The sequence below is a fragment of the Stomoxys calcitrans genome, chromosome 1, assembly GCF_963082655.1.
Source record: "Stomoxys calcitrans chromosome 1, idStoCalc2.1, whole genome shotgun sequence".
In the NCBI taxonomy this organism is placed as follows: domain Eukaryota; kingdom Metazoa; phylum Arthropoda; class Insecta; order Diptera; family Muscidae; genus Stomoxys; species Stomoxys calcitrans.
Genome location: NC_081552.1, coordinates 254,697,741 through 254,718,932, shown reverse-complemented (window position 1 = coordinate 254,718,932; position 21,192 = coordinate 254,697,741). Strand labels below are relative to the sequence as shown.

The following is a 21,192-nucleotide window of genomic DNA, read 5'->3' as shown; positions in this document are numbered from 1 at the left end:
CCGATTCAGACCATTCAGATAAACACGTATGCTCATAGTCATGAGAGGATCCGTCGTACAAAATTTCAGGAAAATCGGATAATAATTGGGACCTCTAGAGGCTCAAGAATTCAAGATCCCAGATCGGTTTATATGGCAGCTATAACGGGTTATGAACCGATTTAAACCTTATTTGACACAGTTGTTGAAAGTAAGAATAAAATACGTCATGCAAAATTTCAGCCAAATTGGATAGGAATTGCGCCCTCTAGAAGGTCAAGAAATCAAGTTCCTAGATCTGTTTATATGACAGCTATATCAGGTTATGAACCGATTTGAACCGTACTTAACACAGTTATTGGATATCATAACAAAAATTCATTCAAATCGGATAAAAATTGCGCCCTCTAGAGGCTTAATAAGTCAAGACCCAAGATCGGTTTATATGGCAGCTATGTCAGGTTATGAACCGATTTAAACCATACTTGGCACAGTTGTTGGATATCATAACAAAATCCTACGTGCGAAAGTTCATTCAAATAGGATACGATTTGCGCCCTCTAGAGGCTCAAGAACTCAAGACCCAAGATCGGTTTATATGGCAGCTATATCAGGTTATGAACCGATTTAAACCATATTTGGCACAGTTGTTGGATATCATAACAAAATCCTTCGTGCAAAAGTTCATTCAAATATGATACGATTTGCGCCCTCTAGAGGCTCAAGAACTCAAGACCCAAGATCGGTTTATATGGCAGCTATATCAGGTTATCAACCGATTTGAACCATACTTGGCACAGTTGTTAGATATCATAACAAAACACGTCGTGCCAAATTTCATTTCAATCGGATAAGAATTGCGCACTCTAGGGGCTCAAGAAGTCAAGACCCAAGATCGGTTTATATGACAGCTATATCGGGTTATCAACCGATTTGAACCATAATTGCCACAATTCTTGGATATCATAACAAAATACGTCGTGAAAAATTTCATTCCAATCGGATAAGAATTGCGCAGAAGCTCAAGAAGTCAAGACCCAAAATCGGTTTATATGGCAGCTATATCAAAACATGAACCGATATGGCCCATTTACAATACCAACCGACCTACACTAATAAGAAGTATTTGTGCAAAATTTCAAGCAGCTAGCTTTACTCTTTCAGAAGTTAGCGTGCTTTCAATAGACAGACGGACGGACGGAGAGACGGACGGACGGACAGACGGACAGACGGACAGACGGACGGACGGACGGACGGACGGACAGACGGACGGACAAAGCTAGATCGACATAAAATGTCGCGACGATCAACAATATGTATACATAAGATAGGTTGGGATTATAAATGGACCATATCGGTCTACGTTTTGATATAGCTGCCATATACACCGATCTTGGATGTTGACTTCTTGATCTAGTAGAGGGCGAAATTCTTAACTGATTTTACTGAAATTTTGCATGATGTGTTTTGTTACGATTTTCAACAACTGCTAAGCATGGTTAAAGTCCGTCCATAACCTGCTACAGCAGTCATATAAGGCGATCTGGGGTTTTATCTTATTGATCCTTTAGAGGGTGCAAATCCTACCTGGTTTCGCTGAAATTTTGCATGACGTGTTTCGTTAAGACTTTCAACAACTGTGCAAAGTATGGTTTATCCATAACCTGTTAGCTGTAGCTGCCATATAAACCGATCTGGAATCTTGACTTCTTTAGCCTCTAGAGGGCGCAATTATTATCTGATTTGAGTGAAATTTTGTACAACGGCTTCTCCTATGACCTTCAACATACATGTCATATATGGTCTGAATTGGTCTATAACCTAATGCAGCTCCCCTATAAAACGATCTCCCTATTTTAGTTTTTGAGCCCCTAAATAACTTCTACTGTGGTCTCCAACATTCATTTCATTATGGCCCCAAATCAGACCATAACTTGATATAGCTCCAATAGCATAGCAATTCTTTTCATTTATCCTTTCCTTTCCTTTGTTTGCCTAAAAAGAGACACCGGGAAAAGAACTCGACAAATGAGATCCAAGGTGGAGGGTATATTAGATTCGGCCCGGCCGAACTAAGAGCGTTTTTACTTGTTTGTTTTCTATTTCTAATAGAAACAGATTACCCTATGGTCTGCAGCCGGACAATATCCGATTGTATAAAATTAAAAACCATAACGTTTTCTTTGAACACTGACTGAATGATTTTTATTGCCATAGTAATTGCTATTCACAGGATAACAATCTTAACAAAATATAAATAATTCTACAGGAGTCGATCACGTAACAGAGGCAGTGGTTGTAACCAGGAGTTTTGGCAATGATCTCTGAGCAATCTATTTGGGTAAATGAGCACCTTCAGGTTGGAAACCATTTTCATCAGCAACAAAGTTCACTGTATAGGATTGACCATCTGGAGCGACCCATGTAACCGATCCCTTAACCGAAAGTGATTCATTTTCCGTGCCAGCATTAATAACGGTGCCTTGCTCAGTGCGGGTGGTGCCATCGCTGAGAGTGTAACTGAAGCAACCCAAAAGAGTGGAAATATGTTATTTACTGGGTAATCAATGAGAGCGAGCTATCTACCTAAACTTGTAGCCATCGAAGCCAGTGTTTTCGTATGTTTGTTCAACAACTTCGACATCTTTGCCACCTTGAGGTGCTGCCCAAGCGCAGGCCAAGACCACTGACATAATTCCAAAGACTAGCATCTGAAAAAGGAAAGTTAGGAATCTCTTTGGTTTTTTTCTTATTCCTTGCTTTTGCGAATCTTACCAATTTCATGGTGAACGGTGTTTTGTGATCGATTTGAGATGACTTGAAAGTTTAGTTACAAGTTGTTGAATATGGTAAGAATTGCATTGAAGATGCATTTTATACCTTTTTTCCATTACAGAATGATCTCAATGAAAATGATGCGCCAAATGGCAGCAAGAATATTGTGGTCGTAAAGTCAATGATTTGTTTGACTGTTTGCATTTAATTAACATATCAACTTATCCAGAACTAGCAACAGCATCTGCACCAGCTGGTAAATGCCACACGTTCTGTAAAAGTATTTCATCAATATATAATTACTTAAATATTATTAGTCATTTGTACCTTACCCTTGCAATATGTATTAGTATGGCGCTTAACCATTTTTTTCATATCCAGGTTGGGAGGTATATTAATATAGTGATTGTCGTAAAATGTTAAGAAGGTCTTGCTATGACCGTTCGTTTTTTTTCAAATATAGCTGCCATTAGTCTTGCCCATATAGACTCAGATAGGTATTTTAATCAAGATTACTTTTCTGGGTCCTAGTCGAATATTGGTATGCCCTCCACCATAGGATAGGGGTATAGTAACATCGTTTGAGACCCCTCAAAGATACCACGCACAGTGGGAGAAAATCAAAAAAAAAACAAGTAAAAAGGCGTTAAGTTCGGCCGGGCCGAACTTTGGATACCCACCACCTCGGATATATATGTGAACCACCTTTCCTCAAAATCCGGTGCAAAATTCATACCTTATGCCCCATAGCAGCTATGTTCCGATTTGGACCAGATACTAATAAGTAAATGTTATTGTTCGATTGTATATAACAAAATATTGGTCTTTTTAGTAGTGCTATCTAAAAATAAACCGATCTGAACTATATACCACACGGATGTCAAAAAGCATAACATAAGTCAGTGTGTCAAATTTCAGTGCAATCGGATTAAAAATGCGCCTTTTATGGGGCCAAGACTTTAAATCGAGAGATCGGTTTATATGGCAACTATATGCAAATCTTGATCGATCTAGACCAAATTGCAGAAATATGTGGAAGGGCTTAACTTAACTCTTTGTCCCAAATTTCGGCAACATCGGACAATAAATGCGCTTTTTATGACCCCAAAACCTAAAACCGAGAGATCGGTCTATATGGCAGCTATATCCAAATCTGGACCGATATGAGCCATATTGACGGACGATGTCGAAGGGGCTTACACAACTCACTGTCCAAAATTTCAGCAAAATCGGATAATAAGTGTAGCTTTTATGGGCCTATGACCCTAAATCGGAGGATCGGTCTATATGGCAGCTATATCCAAATCTAGACCGATCTGGGCCAAATTGACGGAGGATGTCGAAGGGCCTAACACAACTCACTGTCCCGAATTTCAGCAAAATCCGATAATAAATGTGGCTTTTATGGGCCTAAGACCCTAAATCGGAGCATTGGTCTATATGGCAGCTATATCAAAACCTAAACCGATCTGAGCCATATTGACGGAGGATGTCGAAGAGCCTAAGGCAACTCACTGTCCCAAATTTCAGCAAAATCGGATAATAAATGTGGCTTTTATGGGCCTAAGACCCTAAATTGGAGGATCGGTCTATATGGCAGCTATATCCAAATCTGGACCGATCTGGGCCAAATTTACGGAGGAAGTCGAGGGGCCTAACACAACTCGCTGTCCCAAATTTTAGCAAAATCGGATAAAAAATGTGGCCTTTATTGGCCTAAGACCCTAAATCGGCGGATCGGTCTATATGGGGGCTATATCAAGATATAGTCCGATATAGCCCATCTTCGAACTTAACCTGCTTATGGACAAAAAAAGAATCTGTGCAAGATTTCAGCTCAATATCTCTATTTGTGAAGACTGTAGCGTGATTTCAACAGACAGACGGACAGACGGACGGACATGTCTAGATCGTCTTAGATTTTTACGCTGATCAAGAATATATATACTTTATAGGGTCGGAAATGGATATTTCGATGTGTTGCAAACGGAATGACAAAATGAATATACCCCCATCCTTCGGTGGTGGGTATAAAAACTGGTAAAATATATGCCGTGTGAGAACGGACTAAGATGTCTCTTGAAATTTAAAATGATTAGAGCTGTGGTGTTAACGAGATCATATAAAAAATTCAATGTTCTAGGTTGGCTGGGTGCCTTTCGGCAGGCCACATAAGTTGGTCACCAAGGTATTTCGAAAAATTTTGCAATTTTGACCGAGATCTGCCATATATTTTGCAATTTTCGAAGCCATTTGTGGATCGATTTTCATTTTTATGCTTGATTTGGATTTGTGACAAAATTTACAACGACTTTGCCGCGACAAGTGTCCACATCTGATAATTCAGTTAAAAGTTATACAGTTTGGTCACAAATGTGAAAAAAGTGTATTTTTGCATTTTTTGGTCAAAGAAGTATTTTCATTGATTACTCTTTATTGAAAATTATTGCTTTAATATCATCTTTTTCATCTGTTTGGACTTAAACGGCCCGTCATGCGAGTCAATTTTTGTTCATTGTCTTTCAAATCGAGCAACATCCAAAGGAGAGATTGATAATTGAGTCTTGAAGAAAATAAATTGCCAGTTCCTCAGACAAGGTAGAACACATGTCACCCCACTGGTGGACGCGTTTCGATAATTGGGTTTCATTATCTCATCGGCACCATCGTGAACTACGTCCGTCCGTCTGACCGGCCTACAGTTCACAGCCTTTTGTTCGTAGTACTTATAGTTGAGATCATAAGCACAAATCCTATGGGAAATCTCAACTACTACTACCAGACTGTTCGCTGTAAGCTTTTTCACTGAGAAATATCTATTCAAACAAACTCCACCTCCCCTCTATGGCTTTTGCATTCATTTTATTCCGTTGTCAACGTGGCAAGCTCCGCCTGCCGACGTCAAAAAAGCTTACAGCGAACAGTCTGGTAGTAGTAGTTGAGTTTCACATAGGATTTGTGCTGTGAACTGTAGACCGGTCAGACGGACGGACATAGTTCACGATGGTGCCGATGAGATAATGAAACCCAGTTATCGAAAGGCGTCCACCAGTGGGGTGACATGTGTTCTGCCTTGTCTGAGAAACTGGCAATTTCTTTTCTTTAAGACTCAATTATCAATCTCTCCTTTGGATGTTGCATTCGCTTGGTCATTAAGCTCGACTTGAAAGACAATGAACAAAAATTGCTTTAATATCTTAATTTTTATACCCACCACCGAAGAATGGGGGTATATTCATTTTGTCAGTCCGTTTGCAACACATCGAAATATCCATTTCCGACCCTATAAAGTAAATATATTCATGATCAGCGTAAAAATCTATGACGATTTAGCCATGTCCGTCCGTCTGTCTGTTGAAATCATGCTACAGTCTTCACAATTTGAGATATTGAGCTGAATCTTTGCACAGATTCTTTTTTTGTCCATAAGCAAGTTAAGCTCGAAGATGGGCCAAATCGGACTATATCTAGATATAGCCCCCATATAGACCGATCCACAGATTAAGGGTCATAGGCCCATAAAAGCCACATTTATCATCTAATTTTGCTGAAATTTGGAACAATGAGTTATGCTGGGCCCTTCAACATCCTTCCAAAATTTGGCCCAGATCGGTCCACATTTGGCTATAGCTGCCATATAGACCGATCTCTCGATTTAGGGTCTTAGGCCCATAAAAGCTACATTTATTATCCGATTTTGCTGATATTTGGTACAGTGAGTTGTGTTAGGCCCTTCGATATCCTTCGTTAATTGGGCCCGATAGGTCCAGATTTAGATATAGCTGCCATATATACCGATCCTCCGATGTAGGGTCTTATGCCCATAAAAGCCACATTTTTCATCCAATTTTGCTGAAATTTGGGACAATGAGTTACGCTAGGCCCTTCGACTTCCTTCTACAATTTGGCCCTGATCGGTTCAGATTTGAATATAGCTGCCATATAGACCGATCTCTCGATTTAGGGTCTAAGCACAGCGAGATGTGCTTGGCCCTTCGACATCCTTCTCCCCTCGATATCTTTCTACAATTTGGCCCTGATCGGTTCAGATTTGAATATAGCTGCCATATAGACCGATCTCTCGATTTAAGGTTTTGGCCCCATAAAAGCGACGTTTATCATCCAATTTTGCTGAAATTTGGGACAGTGGCTCTTCGACATTTTTTTGCAACTTGGTCCAAATCAGTATAGATTTGGATATATCTGCCATGTCGACCGATCTCTCGCTTTAAAGTCTTGGCCACATAAAAAGCACATTTATAATCCGATTTCACTGAAATTTGACACAGTGACTTATATTAGGCTTTTCGACATCCGTGTCGTATATGGTTCAGATCGGTTTAGTTTTAGATATAGATACTAAAAAGATCAAAATTTTGTTACACACAATTGAACAATGACTGGTACTTACTAGTCCAAATCGGAAAATATTTCGATATAGCTGCTATGGGACATAAGGTATGCAACTTTCACCGGATTTCGATGAAAGGTGATTTACATTAATACTCGAGGTGGTGGGTATCCATAGTTCGGCCGGGCCGAACTTAACGCCTTTTTACTTGTTTATTAACAAATTGCAAACATCCCTCGAGTTCAAAATTTCCAAAGCCCAGATCTCCCAATAGGGCACATGTTTTTTTTACTCCATATGTCCCCTAAGCCCATGCAAACAATTTTTTGCACATAACAATATTTGTACTTCAAAAAGAATTACTAAGATATCTTAATTCGCTTTTTTCTTATTTTTATTTTGAAAATCAGACCATGAATGACGATTTGGCATACAGAACAAATTGTCGAAATACGGAGTTGAACAAATTTAAGGGCCTGCCAGAAGGCACCCGATAAACCTAGGACCTTGAAATTGCACATACCTCGTCTCTAACCATTTCAAATTTCAAATAGATATCTCTACCTGTTTTCACACGGTATATATCTTATTAGTACTTTTTGATTTTCTCCCACTGTGCCATGTAAGACAGCACGAGGAAACCAAAAAGGTAAACTCTTGTCAAAATTGATATGGAGGGAGGCAAATAAAAATGATTATCAAATTTCTCTAATTAGAGAAGTAAATAATTTACTGGCAAACCCAAATATGGAATTGTTTATCAAAGCTATTAACGCTTCATATCCCCAACAGTCAACCATAAGAAATGGGCACATCAAAGAAAGTTGGTTCGGCAAGGGGTGCTATAAAAGCAGGGTCAAGACCATGAAGAAGCTGGGATTGTAAAGAAAAAATTTTAATATAAACAACCGAACTGAGTACATCGACCCGAAGGAATGTTATGAAAAGACCGATTACCAGAATTATATATATAGACCGATTACCAGAATTAAAGTCTTGAGCCAATAAATTGGTAATTTTTCGTCCGATTTCGATGAAATTTAGCACAGTGAGTGCTGATAGACCCCTACCCATATCTGTGAAGTGTGGTTCAAATCGGACAATATTTGGATATAGCTGCCCTATACACCGACCACCCGTTTTCCCGATAAGGGTATTGAGTCCATAAAAGAGTCATTTATTACTTATTTTTTTGGTAGACCCCTACCCATTCTTGTCAAATGTGGTCCAGATTGGATCATATTCGCATATAGCTGTCATATAGACCGATCTTCCGATATAGTGTAATGAACTTATAAAGGAGCATTTTTATACCCTCTACCATAGGATGGGGGGTATGCTAATGTTGTCATTCCGTTTTTAACATCTCAAAATAAAGTATTTATATTCGTCCGTCCGTCCGTCGGTCGAAAGCATGCTAACTTTCGGAGGAGTAAAGCTAGGCGCTTGAAATTTTGCACAAATATATTTTAATAATGTAGGTTAGTTGGGATTGTAAATGGGCCAAATCGGTCCATGTTTTGATATAGCTGCCATATAAACCGATCTGGGGTCTTGACTTCTTGAGAATTAAGAGGGCGAAATTCTTATCCGATTTGGCTGAAAATTTGCATGTGGTCTTTTGGTATTACTTCCAACAACTGTGCCCAGTATGGTTCAAATCGACCTATAACTAGATATAGCTGCCATATGAATCGAACAGGGATCTTGACTTCTTAAGCCTTTAGAGTCCGCAAATCTTATCCAATTTTGCTAAAATTTTGTACAACGGCTTCTCCCATGACCTTCAACATACATGACCAATATGGTCTTAATAGATCTATAGCCTGATACAGCTCCCATATGAACAAATCTCTTGATTATGCTTCTTGAGCCCCTGCATGGCGCATTTCTTATCCGAATGGACTGCAATATTATCCAATGACTACTACTGTGGTCTGCAACATTTAATTCACTTATGGTCCGAATCGGACTTTTACTTGATATATCTCCAATAGCATAACAATTCTTACCCTTTATTCCCTGTTTGCCTAAAAAGAGATACCGCGCAAAGAATTCGACAAATGCGATCCATGGTGGAGGGTATATAAAATTCGGCCCGGCCGAACATAGAAAGCTCTTACTTGTTCGATCTATTTCGATCAAATTTGACACAGCAAGTTCTGGTACCTAAACCTTTTTGTTGAATATTGTCCAGATTGAACCATATTTGGATATAGCTGCCATATAGACCGATCTCTCGATATCTCTCGCATCGGATTTGGATGAAATTTGAACCAGTGAGTTTTGATAGGTCCATCAAAAATTGGTTCAGAATAAGACATAGCTCCCACTTTGATAGGGTACACCTACCCTAAAGTCGGCACAGCTCGACTTTTGCCTTTCCTTACTGGTTTTTAAATACATTACAGCTCCAGTATAATCCGATCGCCCGAATTGACTTCTTGAGTGCCAGGAGGGCATATTTCTTAGATGATTTGGACTCGGCTACACAAAAATGCGATCTCTGATCATACAGCTAAACATTTTAATTGGTCAGCACTCATTGATATGAGGAAAGCATTTGCCCAGTCCCCAAAGGAATGTTCGTGGGTACACTTGCAATGACACATCCATATATATTTTTATGAATATTTTTATTCAACTTGAAACATTATAGTATTTACAGATTAACTGTTTTATGGCAACAAAACAAAACAAATATATAATATGGATATGGTAAATTCCGGGTATGTTTGTGATGAAGATAATTAAATCTATTTTGGTAGATGAGCACCTTCTGGTTGGAATCCATTTTCATCAGCCACAAAGTTTACGGTGTATGTTTGGCCATCAGGAGCCACCCATGTAATGGTACCTTTTACCGAAAGTGATTCATTTTCTGCACCAGGATTGACAACGGTACCTTGTTCGGTGCGACTTGTGCCATCAGTTAGGGAATAGCTAGAATAATAAAACAATGTATCAGAAGATTCATCGCTGAGTAGATTCATTTCTAAAGGCATACCTAAACTTATAACCATCGGATCCAGTGTTTTCATAGGATTGTTCAAGAACTTCAACATCCTTGCCTTGAGGGGCGGCCCAAGCACAAGCCAACAACACTGACATAATACCAAAGACTACCACCTGTTAGGGAGTAGAAACGAATTAATGATTACGATTTTGTCAGCATTCTGAATCCTTTCTTCATTTTACTTACAAATTTCATATTGAATTTATTTTGCGTTTCTTCCACCAACTGTTTATTCACAATCTGTAAAATGTGCTTAGAACCGTGAAAATGAAGCATTTTATATGATTTTGCATGCAAATGTTGGATATTCTTGAAGAAGTTGCAACATTGAGTACAACAAGTACAACAAGTACATCAAAAATAAAAGATTTTATTTTAGATATTTTATTATATTCATTGTTACTAATTACCATACCAACCCACCGAGAGCTGCCAGCAAAACATGTTTGAAATGTCATATACAATAATTTGCAAAACATTTTATCGAAATTAATTTACAGATAGAAAGAACTCGTATGTATGTCTATTATTAATTTTTATGATTTAGTTTACTCAAGAGGGGAAATAAATCATGTAACGGTATAAAACTTAACTTTCTTCGTTTCTTCACATCACCTTTTTTCCTTTATTTGTTGAGGATGGTCTACTCACCTTCCTCAAGACTGATATATTCCTTTAGGAAGGGAGCTTTAACGAAGTTGGGTTGTCACTTTGCAGTGACAACCAGTATTGTTAGTGTCGCAGTATTCGTCGAAGGATGGGGGTATATTCATTTTGTCATTCCGTTTGCAACACATCGAAATATCCATTTCCGACCCTATAAAGTATATATAATCTTGATCAGCGTAAAAATCGAAGGCAATCTAGACATGTCCATCCGTCTGTCAGCTCAAATCACGTTACAGTCTTTAACAAGTAAAAGCGTGTTAAGTTCGGCCGAGCCGAATCTTATATACCCTCCACCATGGATCGCATTTGTCGAATTCTTTTCCCGGCATCTCTTCTTAGCAAAACAGGATATAAGAAAAGACTATTAGAGCGATATCAAGATATGGTCCGGTTTGGACCTTTGGGGGCTCAAGAAGTAAAATAGAGAGATCGATTTATATGGGAGCTGTATCAGGCTATAGACCGATTTAGACCATAATAAACACGTATGTTGATGGTCATGAGAGGATCCAAAACAAACAAAATTTCAGGCAAATCGGATAATAATTGCGACCTCTACAGACTAAAGAAGTTAAGATCCCAGATCGGTTTATATGGCAGCTATATCAGGTTATGAACCGATTTGAACCTTATTTGACACAGTTGTTGAAAGTAAGAATAAAATACGTCATGTTAAATTTCAGCCAAATCGGATAGGAATTGCGGTTTATATGAGAGTTATATCAGGTTATTGACCGACTTGTACCTAATTAAGTACAGATGTTGGAAGTCATAGCGAAACACGTCGTGCAAAATTTCATTCCAAACGGATAAGAATTGCGCCCTCTAGAGCCTCAAGAAGTCAAGACCCAAGATCGGTTTATATGACAGCTATAACAGGTTATGGACCGATTTGAATCATACTTGATACAGTTGTTGGATATGGTTACACAACACGTCGTGCAAAATTTCATTCCCATCGGATAAGAATTGCACACTCTAGAGGCTCAAGAAGTCAAGACTCAAGATCGGTTTATATGGCAGCTACATCAAAACATGAACCGATTAAAACCATACTTAGCGCAGTTGTTGGAAGTGATACCAAAACACCACGTGCAAAATTTCACCAGGGGGACCAGAATTGCGACCCCCATAGACTCACGAAGTCAAGACCCAACATCGGTTTATATGGCAGCTATATCAAAACATGGACCGATATGGCCCATTTACTATACCAACCGACCTACACTAATAAAAAGTATTTATGCAAAATTTCAAGCGGCTATCGTTACTCCTTCGAAAGTTAGTGTGCTTTCGACAGACAGACAAACGGACGGACAGACAGACGGACGGACGGACATGGCTAGGTCGACATTAAATGTCACGACGATCAAGAATATATATACTTTATGGGGTCTCAGACGAATATTTCGAGTAGTTACAAATCCTACGGTGGAGGGCATAAAAATAGATATTGAGCTGACATTTTGCATAGATTCTTTTTATGTCCATTAGCTGGTTAAGTTCGGAGATGGACTATATAGGACTACATCTTGATATAGCCCCCATATAGACCGAGCGCATTTATTATCCGATATTGCCGAAATTTAGGACAGTGAGATCTGTTAGGACCTTCGACAACCTTCTTTAATTTGGCCCAGATCGATCTAGATTTGGATATAGCTGCCATATAGACCGATCTCTCGGTTGAAGGTTTAGGGCCAATAAAAGGCGTATGTATTGTCCGATGTCGCCGAAATTTGGGATAGTGAATTGTGTTAGGCCCTTTCACATTCTACTTCACTTTGGCCTAGATCGGTTTAGATTTGGATATAGCTGCCATATAGACCGATCTCTCGATTTAAGGTCTTGCGCCCATAAAAGGGTCATTTATTGTTCGATTTTGCCAAAATTTGTCCCAGTGAATTATGTTAGGCCCTTCGAAATCCTTCTTCAATTTGGCTTAGATCGGCCCCGATTTGGATATAGCTGACATATAGACCGATCTCTTGATTTAAGGTTTTGGGGCCATAAAAGGCGAATTTACTGTCCGATGACGCCGAAATTTGGGACAGTGAGTTAAATTAAGCCCCTCAACATACTTCTGCAATATGGTACAATCGGTCCAGATTTGAATGTAGCTGGCATATAGACCGATCTTTCGATTTAAGGTCTTGCGCCCGTAAAATGCCCATTTATTGTTCGATTTCGCCGAAATTCGGGACAGTGCATTGTATTAGGCTCTTCGACATTTTTCTGCAACTTGCCATATAGACCGATATCTCGATTTAAAGTCTTGGCCCCATAAAAGGCGCATTCATTATCCGATTTCACTGAAATTTGACACAGTGACTTCTGTTAGGCTTATCGATATCCGTGTCGTGGTGCAGATCGGTTTATTTTAGATATGTGTACTAAAAAGACCAATATTTTGTTATACACAATTGAACAATAACTTGTACTTGATATTTGGTCCTAATCGGAACATATTTTTTTTTTGATGGTCTCGCCAGGATTCGAACCCAGGCGTTCAGCGTCATAGGTGGACATGCTAAGCTCTGCGCTACGGTGGATACAAAACTAAAAATGTACGAATTTTACATATTGTGGGCAAAAACGATAAAACAAGTTGGGTGAAATATTTGACTAATCTGAACGTAGCCTAAGAATTATTTTTTTGTGGTTTTTGTAGATTTGTCTGTGTACAAGGGGTTGGTTAATTTAAAGGTAGGTAGTTCGATTAGATGGTATTCTTCCTTCTCTTGTTATTGTGTCTTCGCAGTAAACGAAAAAATTAAAGTGAGATTAACTGTAGACCAACACCCAAGTTTCAAATGTGTTTCTACCGCTACTCTAACGTTGGATATACATATACTATTTAAGGATTTACAACTATATTGTTGAGGATATGGTTGGTGGCTTTGTTCTTACTAAAATCGAATAACGTATAAAAAGCTTAATTGGTTTTCATTAACTTTATTCTTAGTCCGATTGTCTAATTCATTATTCACAAAACAAAGTTTTTTAAATCTATTTGGGCAGATGAGTACCTTCTGGTTTAAAACCTTCTTCGTCGGCAACAAAGTTAACTGTATATTTCTGACCGTCAGGAGCTACCCATGTAATGGAACCCTTAACAGAAAGTGATTCATTGTTGAGCGTTCCTTCCTCAGTACGACTAGTGCCATCGCTAAGAGAGTAACTATAAGAAGAAAAAAATAAATCAACATTAAATGGAATCCCAGGAGAAGAATCGCATTACAGATGTTTACCTGAACTTGTAGCCATCCGTACCAGTGTTCACATAGGATTGATCCAACACTTCGACGTCCTTGTTACCCTGAGGTGCAGCCCAAGTGGATACCAAAACCATGGACATAATAACAAAGGCTAGCATCTATTTGATAAGAAATGGAGGATGTTGATTTTTAATTTCTTTATGGCTTTCCTTTCCTTAATTCTTTAAGAACCTACCAATTTCATGATGAATTATAGCTTGGGGCTCTTTAGATGACTTGAGGGTTTATCTAAAGACTGCAGAATATGGTAACTATTGCACTGAAGTCGTTTATATACCGTTTCTTTCAATTCAAACATGAGGCACTAGTGACAACCAAAAAATGTGTAATTAAAAGTGCATAATAAACATTTCTTCATAATTAACATTCCAACCCATTAAGAAGGAATACCAACAGCGTTGTGAATATGTCACATAATTTGTAAAAGTATTTTACTGATGGGGAAAAGTTGTGGAATTTATCTAACAAGTGGACTTTGAATTGGAATTTTACTTTGTTTTCATACTGATAAATGAATTAAAATACCACAAGTTTGATGTGAATAAAAAGTTTTCTTTTGAAAAATATTTCGATGTGTTACAAACGGAATGGGTAGATTAGTATACCTCCCATCCTATAGTGGTGGGTATAAAAAAATTGTACAACGGTTTGTACTACTGTAATACGTTTATTTGAAAGGTCTTAGTACAACCAATATAAAAACTGCCCAAGATTCTACTTTCTGGGCCTGCGATTACAGCTATAAAATATTAGGCGGCTAAGTTTGTACGGGGCCGCACGTGCTGCCATGACGAACAGCGGAGAGGTCGACCTATTGAGGTGTCTACTCAAAAGAAAAACTCGCTTGAATTTCAACTAAAAACTTGATTGAAAATAAAATCGTTTACAATTAAAAAATTAATTGATTCAATCATTGTTTTGAATATTATATTTTTCCGAATGAATATTATATTTTTCCGAATTACAGTCCGCATTGAAATTTTTGCAATTTCCAATTAAAAAATTAATTGATTCAATTAATTTTTTAATTTAATCTGTAAGAATTTTCAATCACAATCGTAATTGAATTTTTTTTAATTTTCAATTAAAAATTAATTAAACCAATAATTTTTTTAATTGAATCGAAAAATGTTTTGGTTGTAGCTGTGAAACCCTTGCCGACGACGGACTCTATCGGATCGATCCAGTACGTACAACCAACTGCCATGGGATTGACTTCGTTTATCATATCTGCACTGTAGCCTTTACTTGATTTTACCTAAGCACCATATTAAAGGGTGATTTTTTTGAGGTTAGGATTTTCATGCATTAGTATTTGACAGATCACGTGGGATTTCAGACATGGTGTCGAAGAGAAAGATGCTCAGTATGCTTTGACATTTCATCATGAATAGACTTACTAACGAGCAACGCTTGCAAATCATTGAATTTTATTACCAAAATTAGTGTTCGGTTCGAAATGTGTTCATTCACCGTAACGTTGCGTCCAACAGCATCTTTGAAAAAATACGGTCCAATGATTCCACCAGCGTACAAACCACACCAAACAGTGCATTTTTCGGGATGCATGGGCAGTTCTTGAACGGCTTCTGGTTGCTCTTCACTCCAAATGCGGCAATTTTGCTTATTTACGTAGCCATTCAACCAGAAATGAGCCTCATCGCTGAACAAAATTTGTCAAAATTTGAACACATTTCGAACCGAACACTGATTTTGGTAATAAAATTCAATGATTTGCAAGCGTTGCTCGTTAGTAAGTCTATTCATGATGAAATGTCAAAGCATACTGAGCATCTTTCTCTTTGACACCATGTCTGAAATCCCACGTGATCTGTCAAATACTAATGCATGAAAATCCTAACCTCAAAAAAATCACCCTTTATATATCATCCCCTACAATATAACTGGATGAAGATTTCAAAGGCCCATACGTCCCACGTTTCGGTAAATTTATAGCAATCCCATAGCAGCCGGCCATACTAACCGGATTTCAATAAACTTGCAAAAATTCAACCTTTTTATACCCACCACCGAAGGATGCGGGTATATTCATTTTATCATTCCGCCCCCATATAGACCAATGCGACGATTTAGGGTCTTAGGTCCATAAAAGCCATATTTATTATCCGTTTTTTCCGAAATTTGGAACAATGAGTTGTGTAAGGCCCTTCGACATCCTTCGTCAATTTGGCCGAGATCGGTCCAGATTTGGATATAGCGGCCATATAGACCGATCTGCCGATTTAGCGTCTTAGGCCCATAAAAGCCACATTTATTTTCCGATTTTGCCGAAATGTGAGACAGTCAGTTGTGTTAGGCCCTTCGACATCCTTCAATAATTTGGCCTAGATCGGTCCAGATTTGGATATAGCTGCCATATAGACCGATCTTTCGATTTAAGGTTTTGGGCCCATAAAAGGCACATTTATTGTCCGATGTCGCTTAAATTTGAAACAGTGAGTTGTGTTAGGACTTTCGACGTAATTCTTCAGGCCCAGATCGGTCAAGAATCGGTTATAGCTGACATATGGAGCGATCTCTCGATTTAAGGTTTTGGGCACATAAAGGCACATTTATTGGCAGATTTCGCCGAAATTTGGGACACTGAGATTTGTTAGGCTCTTCTACATTTATCTGCAACTTGGTCCAAATCGGTCCAGATTTGGATATAGCTGCCATATAGACCGATATCTCGATTTAAAGTCTTAGTTCAATAAAAGGCGCATTTATAATCCGATTTCACTGAAATTTGACACAGTGGCATATGTTAGGCTTTTCGACATCCGTGTCGTATATGGTTCAGACCGGTTTATTTTTAAATTTAGCTACTAAAACGATCAACATTTTGTTTAACACAATTGAACAACAACTTTTATTTATTAGTATTTGATCCAAATCGGAACACATTTTGATATAGCTGCTGACGAAAGGTGGTTTACATATATACCCGAGGTGGTGGGTATCCAAAGTTCGCCACTTAACGCCTTTTTACTTGTTTTTAATTGGATCAAATAAAAAATTAATTGAAAATTTCGAAAATTTTCAATAATTTTTTAATTGAATTTGCATCTTTTTTAAATGAATTTTTTTTTAATAACTCCCACAAAAGCAGAGTGATATTAGCATTTTCATGACTGAAGCAATTTAAAAGAGGGTGCGGATATTAATCCCGTGCCACTATGGACAAACACCTAAGTCAGTAATTGGCTTGTTGTGCGCTCAATTAAAAATAATTGTAACAATTAATTTCGTGACTGAAACCGATTTAAATATTTATTTGTGTACGCTAGAAATGATTACAAAACATCCACAAAATAATATTGGATAACCGTCGCACAATGGGATAGAATCAAAAAAACCAAGTTAAAAATAAAACGTCTGGGAATGGATAGAGATAACTCTTTGAAATTTGAAATGGTTAGAGCTGAGGTGCAATCTAGGGATTTTTTAGCACTATCCAGCAAGAAAAGAATTTAGGAAATAAGCTCACAAATGAGGAATTGATAGTCCGAGCAATTTTTGGAAATGCCAAGGTGACAATTTTTAGGCTCCTACTAGGAGATGCCCGGACCACCTAGGGCCATGAAATTTTGCACATGATCTCGATTCCTTTGCTCTAACCATACCAAATTTCAAAGAGTTATCTTTATACGCTCTCAAATGTTTATTAGTTTTTTCGATTCTATCCCACTGTGCGTTGATTGAAAGTTCGTGATATAGCTTAGGGCACAGGTATTTTGAAAAGTGGTGTGCATCGTATATTGACGGAAAATGTGACGATAAGAAAGCTGTGCCCAAGTTAAGTCACATATCTTACGCATAGATTTCGCATCATAAATTTCACTGAAATTTCTTTCATTTTGTTGTTGGATTAACCAGCTTAGATCAATGTGTTTTGTGGTGTGTTTAATGTATTGGGAGTACAAGGATCGCGATTTCGGCCTTTGTCAGGGGGTTCATCAGCTTGTGATGCCACCAAAAGATTAAAAATGTCTCTTAAGACAAAATTTCGATCAAATTTTTTTCTTAAGGCAAAATTTCACTAAAATGTTTCTAAAGGTTTCGAAAGACAAAATTTCATTCAAATTTTTTCTGAAAAAAAAAAATTTAAAAAAAAATATTTTTCAAACAATGAAATTGTTTCTAATGGCATAATTTCATTGAAATTTTTCCTTAAGACAAAATTTCAGTGAATTTTTATCTAAGACAAAATTTAAATAACATTTTGATGAAATTCTTCCTAAAGACAAATTCTTTTAATATATATTTTGTTTTTGTGGAAACATTTCTTCCCGCAGTCGGAGTCGAGGTAATTTTATTGACTCCGACTCCAGGTAAAATTGCTCGATTCCGACTCTGACTCCGCAGCCTTGGATCTGTTAATATAGGAACTACAGCAAGATAAATGTATGTAAAGCAAAACAAATGAAAACTTATTAAGTTTGACCAGACGGGAAATTGAATACAGACCACCATGGATATAATGTTTTCAAAATTTCATCAAGATCGGATGATAAATACGCCTTTTATGGACCCAAGATATTTATTCGCCACATCGATCTATATGGCAGCTATGTCCAAATGTGGCCCGATTTAGACGATATTTCATCTATGTAAGGGTGCAAGATTTTAAATACGAGATCCATATATGCTCAAACATGATCCAATCTGAACCATATAAGGCATGAATGTTGAAAGGTATAAAACAAATCATTGTAATTAACAGGGAATAAGATTTCTACTTTTCCAAAAAATTTCATATATGAATGAAAACACTTTATTTTGGCTTTGAGTATTCATTTCTGCAGTTAAATATTTTATTATTCACAGAATAATTACAATTGCGAAAGACAGTAAGGGTAACCGGCATAGATATCGATGGCATTTTTTCAACTACTTGGGCAGATGAGCACCTTCAGGTTGGAAACCATTTTCATCAGCAACGAAATTCACAGTATATGTTTGGCCATCAGGAGCCACCCAGCTAACTGAACCTTTTACCGAAAGAGATTCATTGTCTGTACCGGCATTGACGACAGTTCCTTGTTCAGAGCGGCTGGTGCCATCAGTTAGGGAGTAACTAAAATAGTGTATTGTATATAAGTACTTATTGGGTTCTTCATGGGGTTTTCCATAGAATTAATGTAACCTACCTAAACTTATAACCATCTGAGCCAGTGTTCTCATAGGACTGTTCAACAACCTCGACATCCTTTCCCTGGGGAGCAGCAAAAGCACCAGCCAAAATGATAGCCAAAATTCCACAGGAAAGTAACTAAAACGAAAGGGAAAGTGGTAGAGATTCTTCCTGTTTTCTTTTATCCATTTTTAAATCCATTCTACCAATTTCATGTCGAAAGATTGTTTGATTATTTGCTTTGATGACTTGAAGATTTGATTTCACTCTGCAGAATATGGTTAGAACTTCAACGACGATGCATTTTTATACATCTTTTGGAATGCTTAGAAATCGCAAAGATGCTGTATTAATGGCCACTATTATTGCATGTAATTAAAGATGTGTAATAATCTATGGCAAATAATTAACATACCAAACCATCCAGAATCAGCATCTGCATAGATGAATGTCATACATTTAGTAAAATAATTTTTTAACCGTAAACTAAAGAAACAGCACTTACCATGATAAATATCTTGTAAAAAAATTTTAAATCAAGATTCAATAGCATTAATGGAAGGGTAATTTATTGCCGAATTTATACAGATTTGAGTTTCTTTATTTGCTAAAGATGTCATTTTTATATCTTCCACCAAAGGATAGGAGTTTTCTAAATTCGTCTTTCCATTTATAACAAATTGAAATTTTGCACCATGACCAACAAGGATATACAATTATTTTTGATGGTCATATCATTTAAAGTTCATCGATCGGATCGTCCGACCGTCTGTCTTTTGAAAACACAAGTTCCTAGTTCATGTTTCACATTTTGATTTGGTAATTTGACTACGTGAGCTCATTACATTTGCATTTTTATACTCTCCACCTCCAGAATGGGGTTGTACTAATTTCGAAATATTGGTAAAGGACCCCATAAAGCATAAATATTTTGGATCGTTATGACATTTGAAGCCGATTTAGCCTTGTTCGTCCTTCTGTCCGTCCGTCCGTCCGTCTGTTCGTCCGTCCGTCTGTCCGTCCGTCTGTCCGTCCGTCTGTCCGTCCGTCTGTCCGTCCGTCTGTCCGTCCGTCCGTCTGTCCGTCCGTCTGTCCGTCCGTCTGTCCGTCCGTCTGTCTGTCCGTCCGTCTGTCTGTCTGTCTGTCCGTCCGTCTGTCTGTCTGTCGAAAGCACGCTAATTTTCGAAGGAGTAGAATTAGACGCTTGAAGTTTTCCACAAATAATTCTTGTTAGTGTAGGTCCATGTTTTGATAAAGCTGCCATATAAGCTGATTTTGGGTCTTGACTTCTTGAGCTTCTAGAGAGTGCTCAATCTCATCCGATTTGGCTGAAATTTTTCTCGTGGTGCTTTGGAATGACTTCCAACAATAGTGCTTAGGATGGTTCAAATCGGTTCATAACCAGATATAGACGCCATATAAACCGATCTCCCGATTAGACTTCTTGAGCCTGTAGAGGTCGCAGTTTATATTCTATTTGGTTGAAATTGTGCACGTGTTGTCTTGGTATGACTTCCAACAACTGTACCAAATATGGTCTATATTAGTCCATAAGCCGATATAGCTGCCATATAAGCTGATCTCCCGATTTGATATCTAGAGGGAGCAATTCCTATCCAATTTGGTTGAAATTGAGCACGTGTTGTTTTGGTATGACTTCCAACAACTGTGCCAAGTATGGTCTAAGTTGGGTCTTAAGCTGATACAGCTGCCATATAAACCGATTTACTGATTTAACTTCTTGGCCTTTAGACGGCGCAATTCTTATCCCATATGGCTGAAATTTTGACTTCCAACGTTTGTGCTAAGTATGGTCGAAATCGGATTATAGCCTGATATAGCTGCCATATAAACCGATATCCCAATTTTTTGATCCTCTGGAGTGCACTATTATAACCCGATTTGCCTGAAATTTTGAAGATGGTATTTTTTTATAAATTCTAACAGCCAGTGCGGTCCATATCGGTCAAAAACTTGATATAGTTCA

At 37.9% G+C, this 21,192-nt stretch overlaps 4 protein-coding genes across 4 annotated transcripts; all 4 read right to left on the bottom strand.

Annotated features, from left to right (window-relative positions):
- Positions 1 to 2,156: 2,156 nt before the first annotated feature.
- Positions 2,157 to 2,830, bottom strand: LOC106089041 (endocuticle structural protein SgAbd-6). The gene is made up of 3 exons (XM_013254786.2): positions 2,755 to 2,830; positions 2,566 to 2,690; positions 2,157 to 2,499 (listed from the first exon to the last, which is right to left on the bottom strand). The coding sequence occupies exons 1-3, from the start codon at positions 2,761 to 2,763 to the stop codon at positions 2,313 to 2,315; spliced, it is 321 nt and encodes a 106-aa protein (XP_013110240.1). The 5' UTR covers positions 2,764 to 2,830; the 3' UTR covers positions 2,157 to 2,312.
- Positions 2,831 to 9,724: 6,894 nt separating this feature from the next.
- LOC106089044 (endocuticle structural protein SgAbd-6-like) lies at positions 9,725 to 10,388 on the bottom strand. Its single transcript, XM_013254789.2, has 3 exons — positions 10,308 to 10,388; positions 10,113 to 10,234; positions 9,725 to 10,048 (listed from the first exon to the last, which is right to left on the bottom strand). Exons 1-3 carry the CDS (start codon positions 10,314 to 10,316, stop codon positions 9,862 to 9,864), a joined length of 318 nt encoding a protein of 105 aa, XP_013110243.2. The 5' UTR covers positions 10,317 to 10,388; the 3' UTR covers positions 9,725 to 9,861.
- A 3,375-nt stretch (positions 10,389 to 13,763) lies between these two features.
- Positions 13,764 to 14,298, bottom strand: LOC106089046 (endocuticle structural protein SgAbd-6-like). The gene is made up of 3 exons (XM_013254791.2): positions 14,244 to 14,298; positions 14,042 to 14,166; positions 13,764 to 13,971 (listed from the first exon to the last, which is right to left on the bottom strand). The coding sequence occupies exons 1-3, from the start codon at positions 14,250 to 14,252 to the stop codon at positions 13,800 to 13,802; spliced, it is 306 nt and encodes a 101-aa protein (XP_013110245.2). The 5' UTR covers positions 14,253 to 14,298; the 3' UTR covers positions 13,764 to 13,799.
- A 4,559-nt stretch (positions 14,299 to 18,857) lies between these two features.
- LOC106089043 (endocuticle structural protein SgAbd-6) lies at positions 18,858 to 19,484 on the bottom strand. Its single transcript, XM_013254788.2, has 3 exons — positions 19,412 to 19,484; positions 19,222 to 19,343; positions 18,858 to 19,148 (listed from the first exon to the last, which is right to left on the bottom strand). Exons 1-3 carry the CDS (start codon positions 19,418 to 19,420, stop codon positions 18,962 to 18,964), a joined length of 318 nt encoding a protein of 105 aa, XP_013110242.2. The 5' UTR covers positions 19,421 to 19,484; the 3' UTR covers positions 18,858 to 18,961.
- Between the last annotated feature and the right edge of the window lie 1,708 nt (positions 19,485 to 21,192).

Excerpts from the sequence above, each read along its gene's own strand:
- LOC106089041 (XM_013254786.2), bottom strand. Across the intron at positions 2,500-2,565 it reads TTCGATGGCTACAAGTTTAG|TTACACTCTCAGCGATGGCA; the intron begins GTAGATAGCTCG and ends GGGTTGCTTCAG.
- LOC106089044 (XM_013254789.2), bottom strand. Across the intron at positions 10,049-10,112 it reads TCCGATGGTTATAAGTTTAG|CTATTCCCTAACTGATGGCA; the intron begins GTATGCCTTTAG and ends TTATTATTCTAG.
- LOC106089046 (XM_013254791.2), bottom strand. Across the intron at positions 13,972-14,041 it reads ACGGATGGCTACAAGTTCAG|TTACTCTCTTAGCGATGGCA; the intron begins GTAAACATCTGT and ends TTCTTCTTATAG.
- LOC106089043 (XM_013254788.2), bottom strand. Across the intron at positions 19,149-19,221 it reads TCAGATGGTTATAAGTTTAG|TTACTCCCTAACTGATGGCA; the intron begins GTAGGTTACATT and ends ACACTATTTTAG.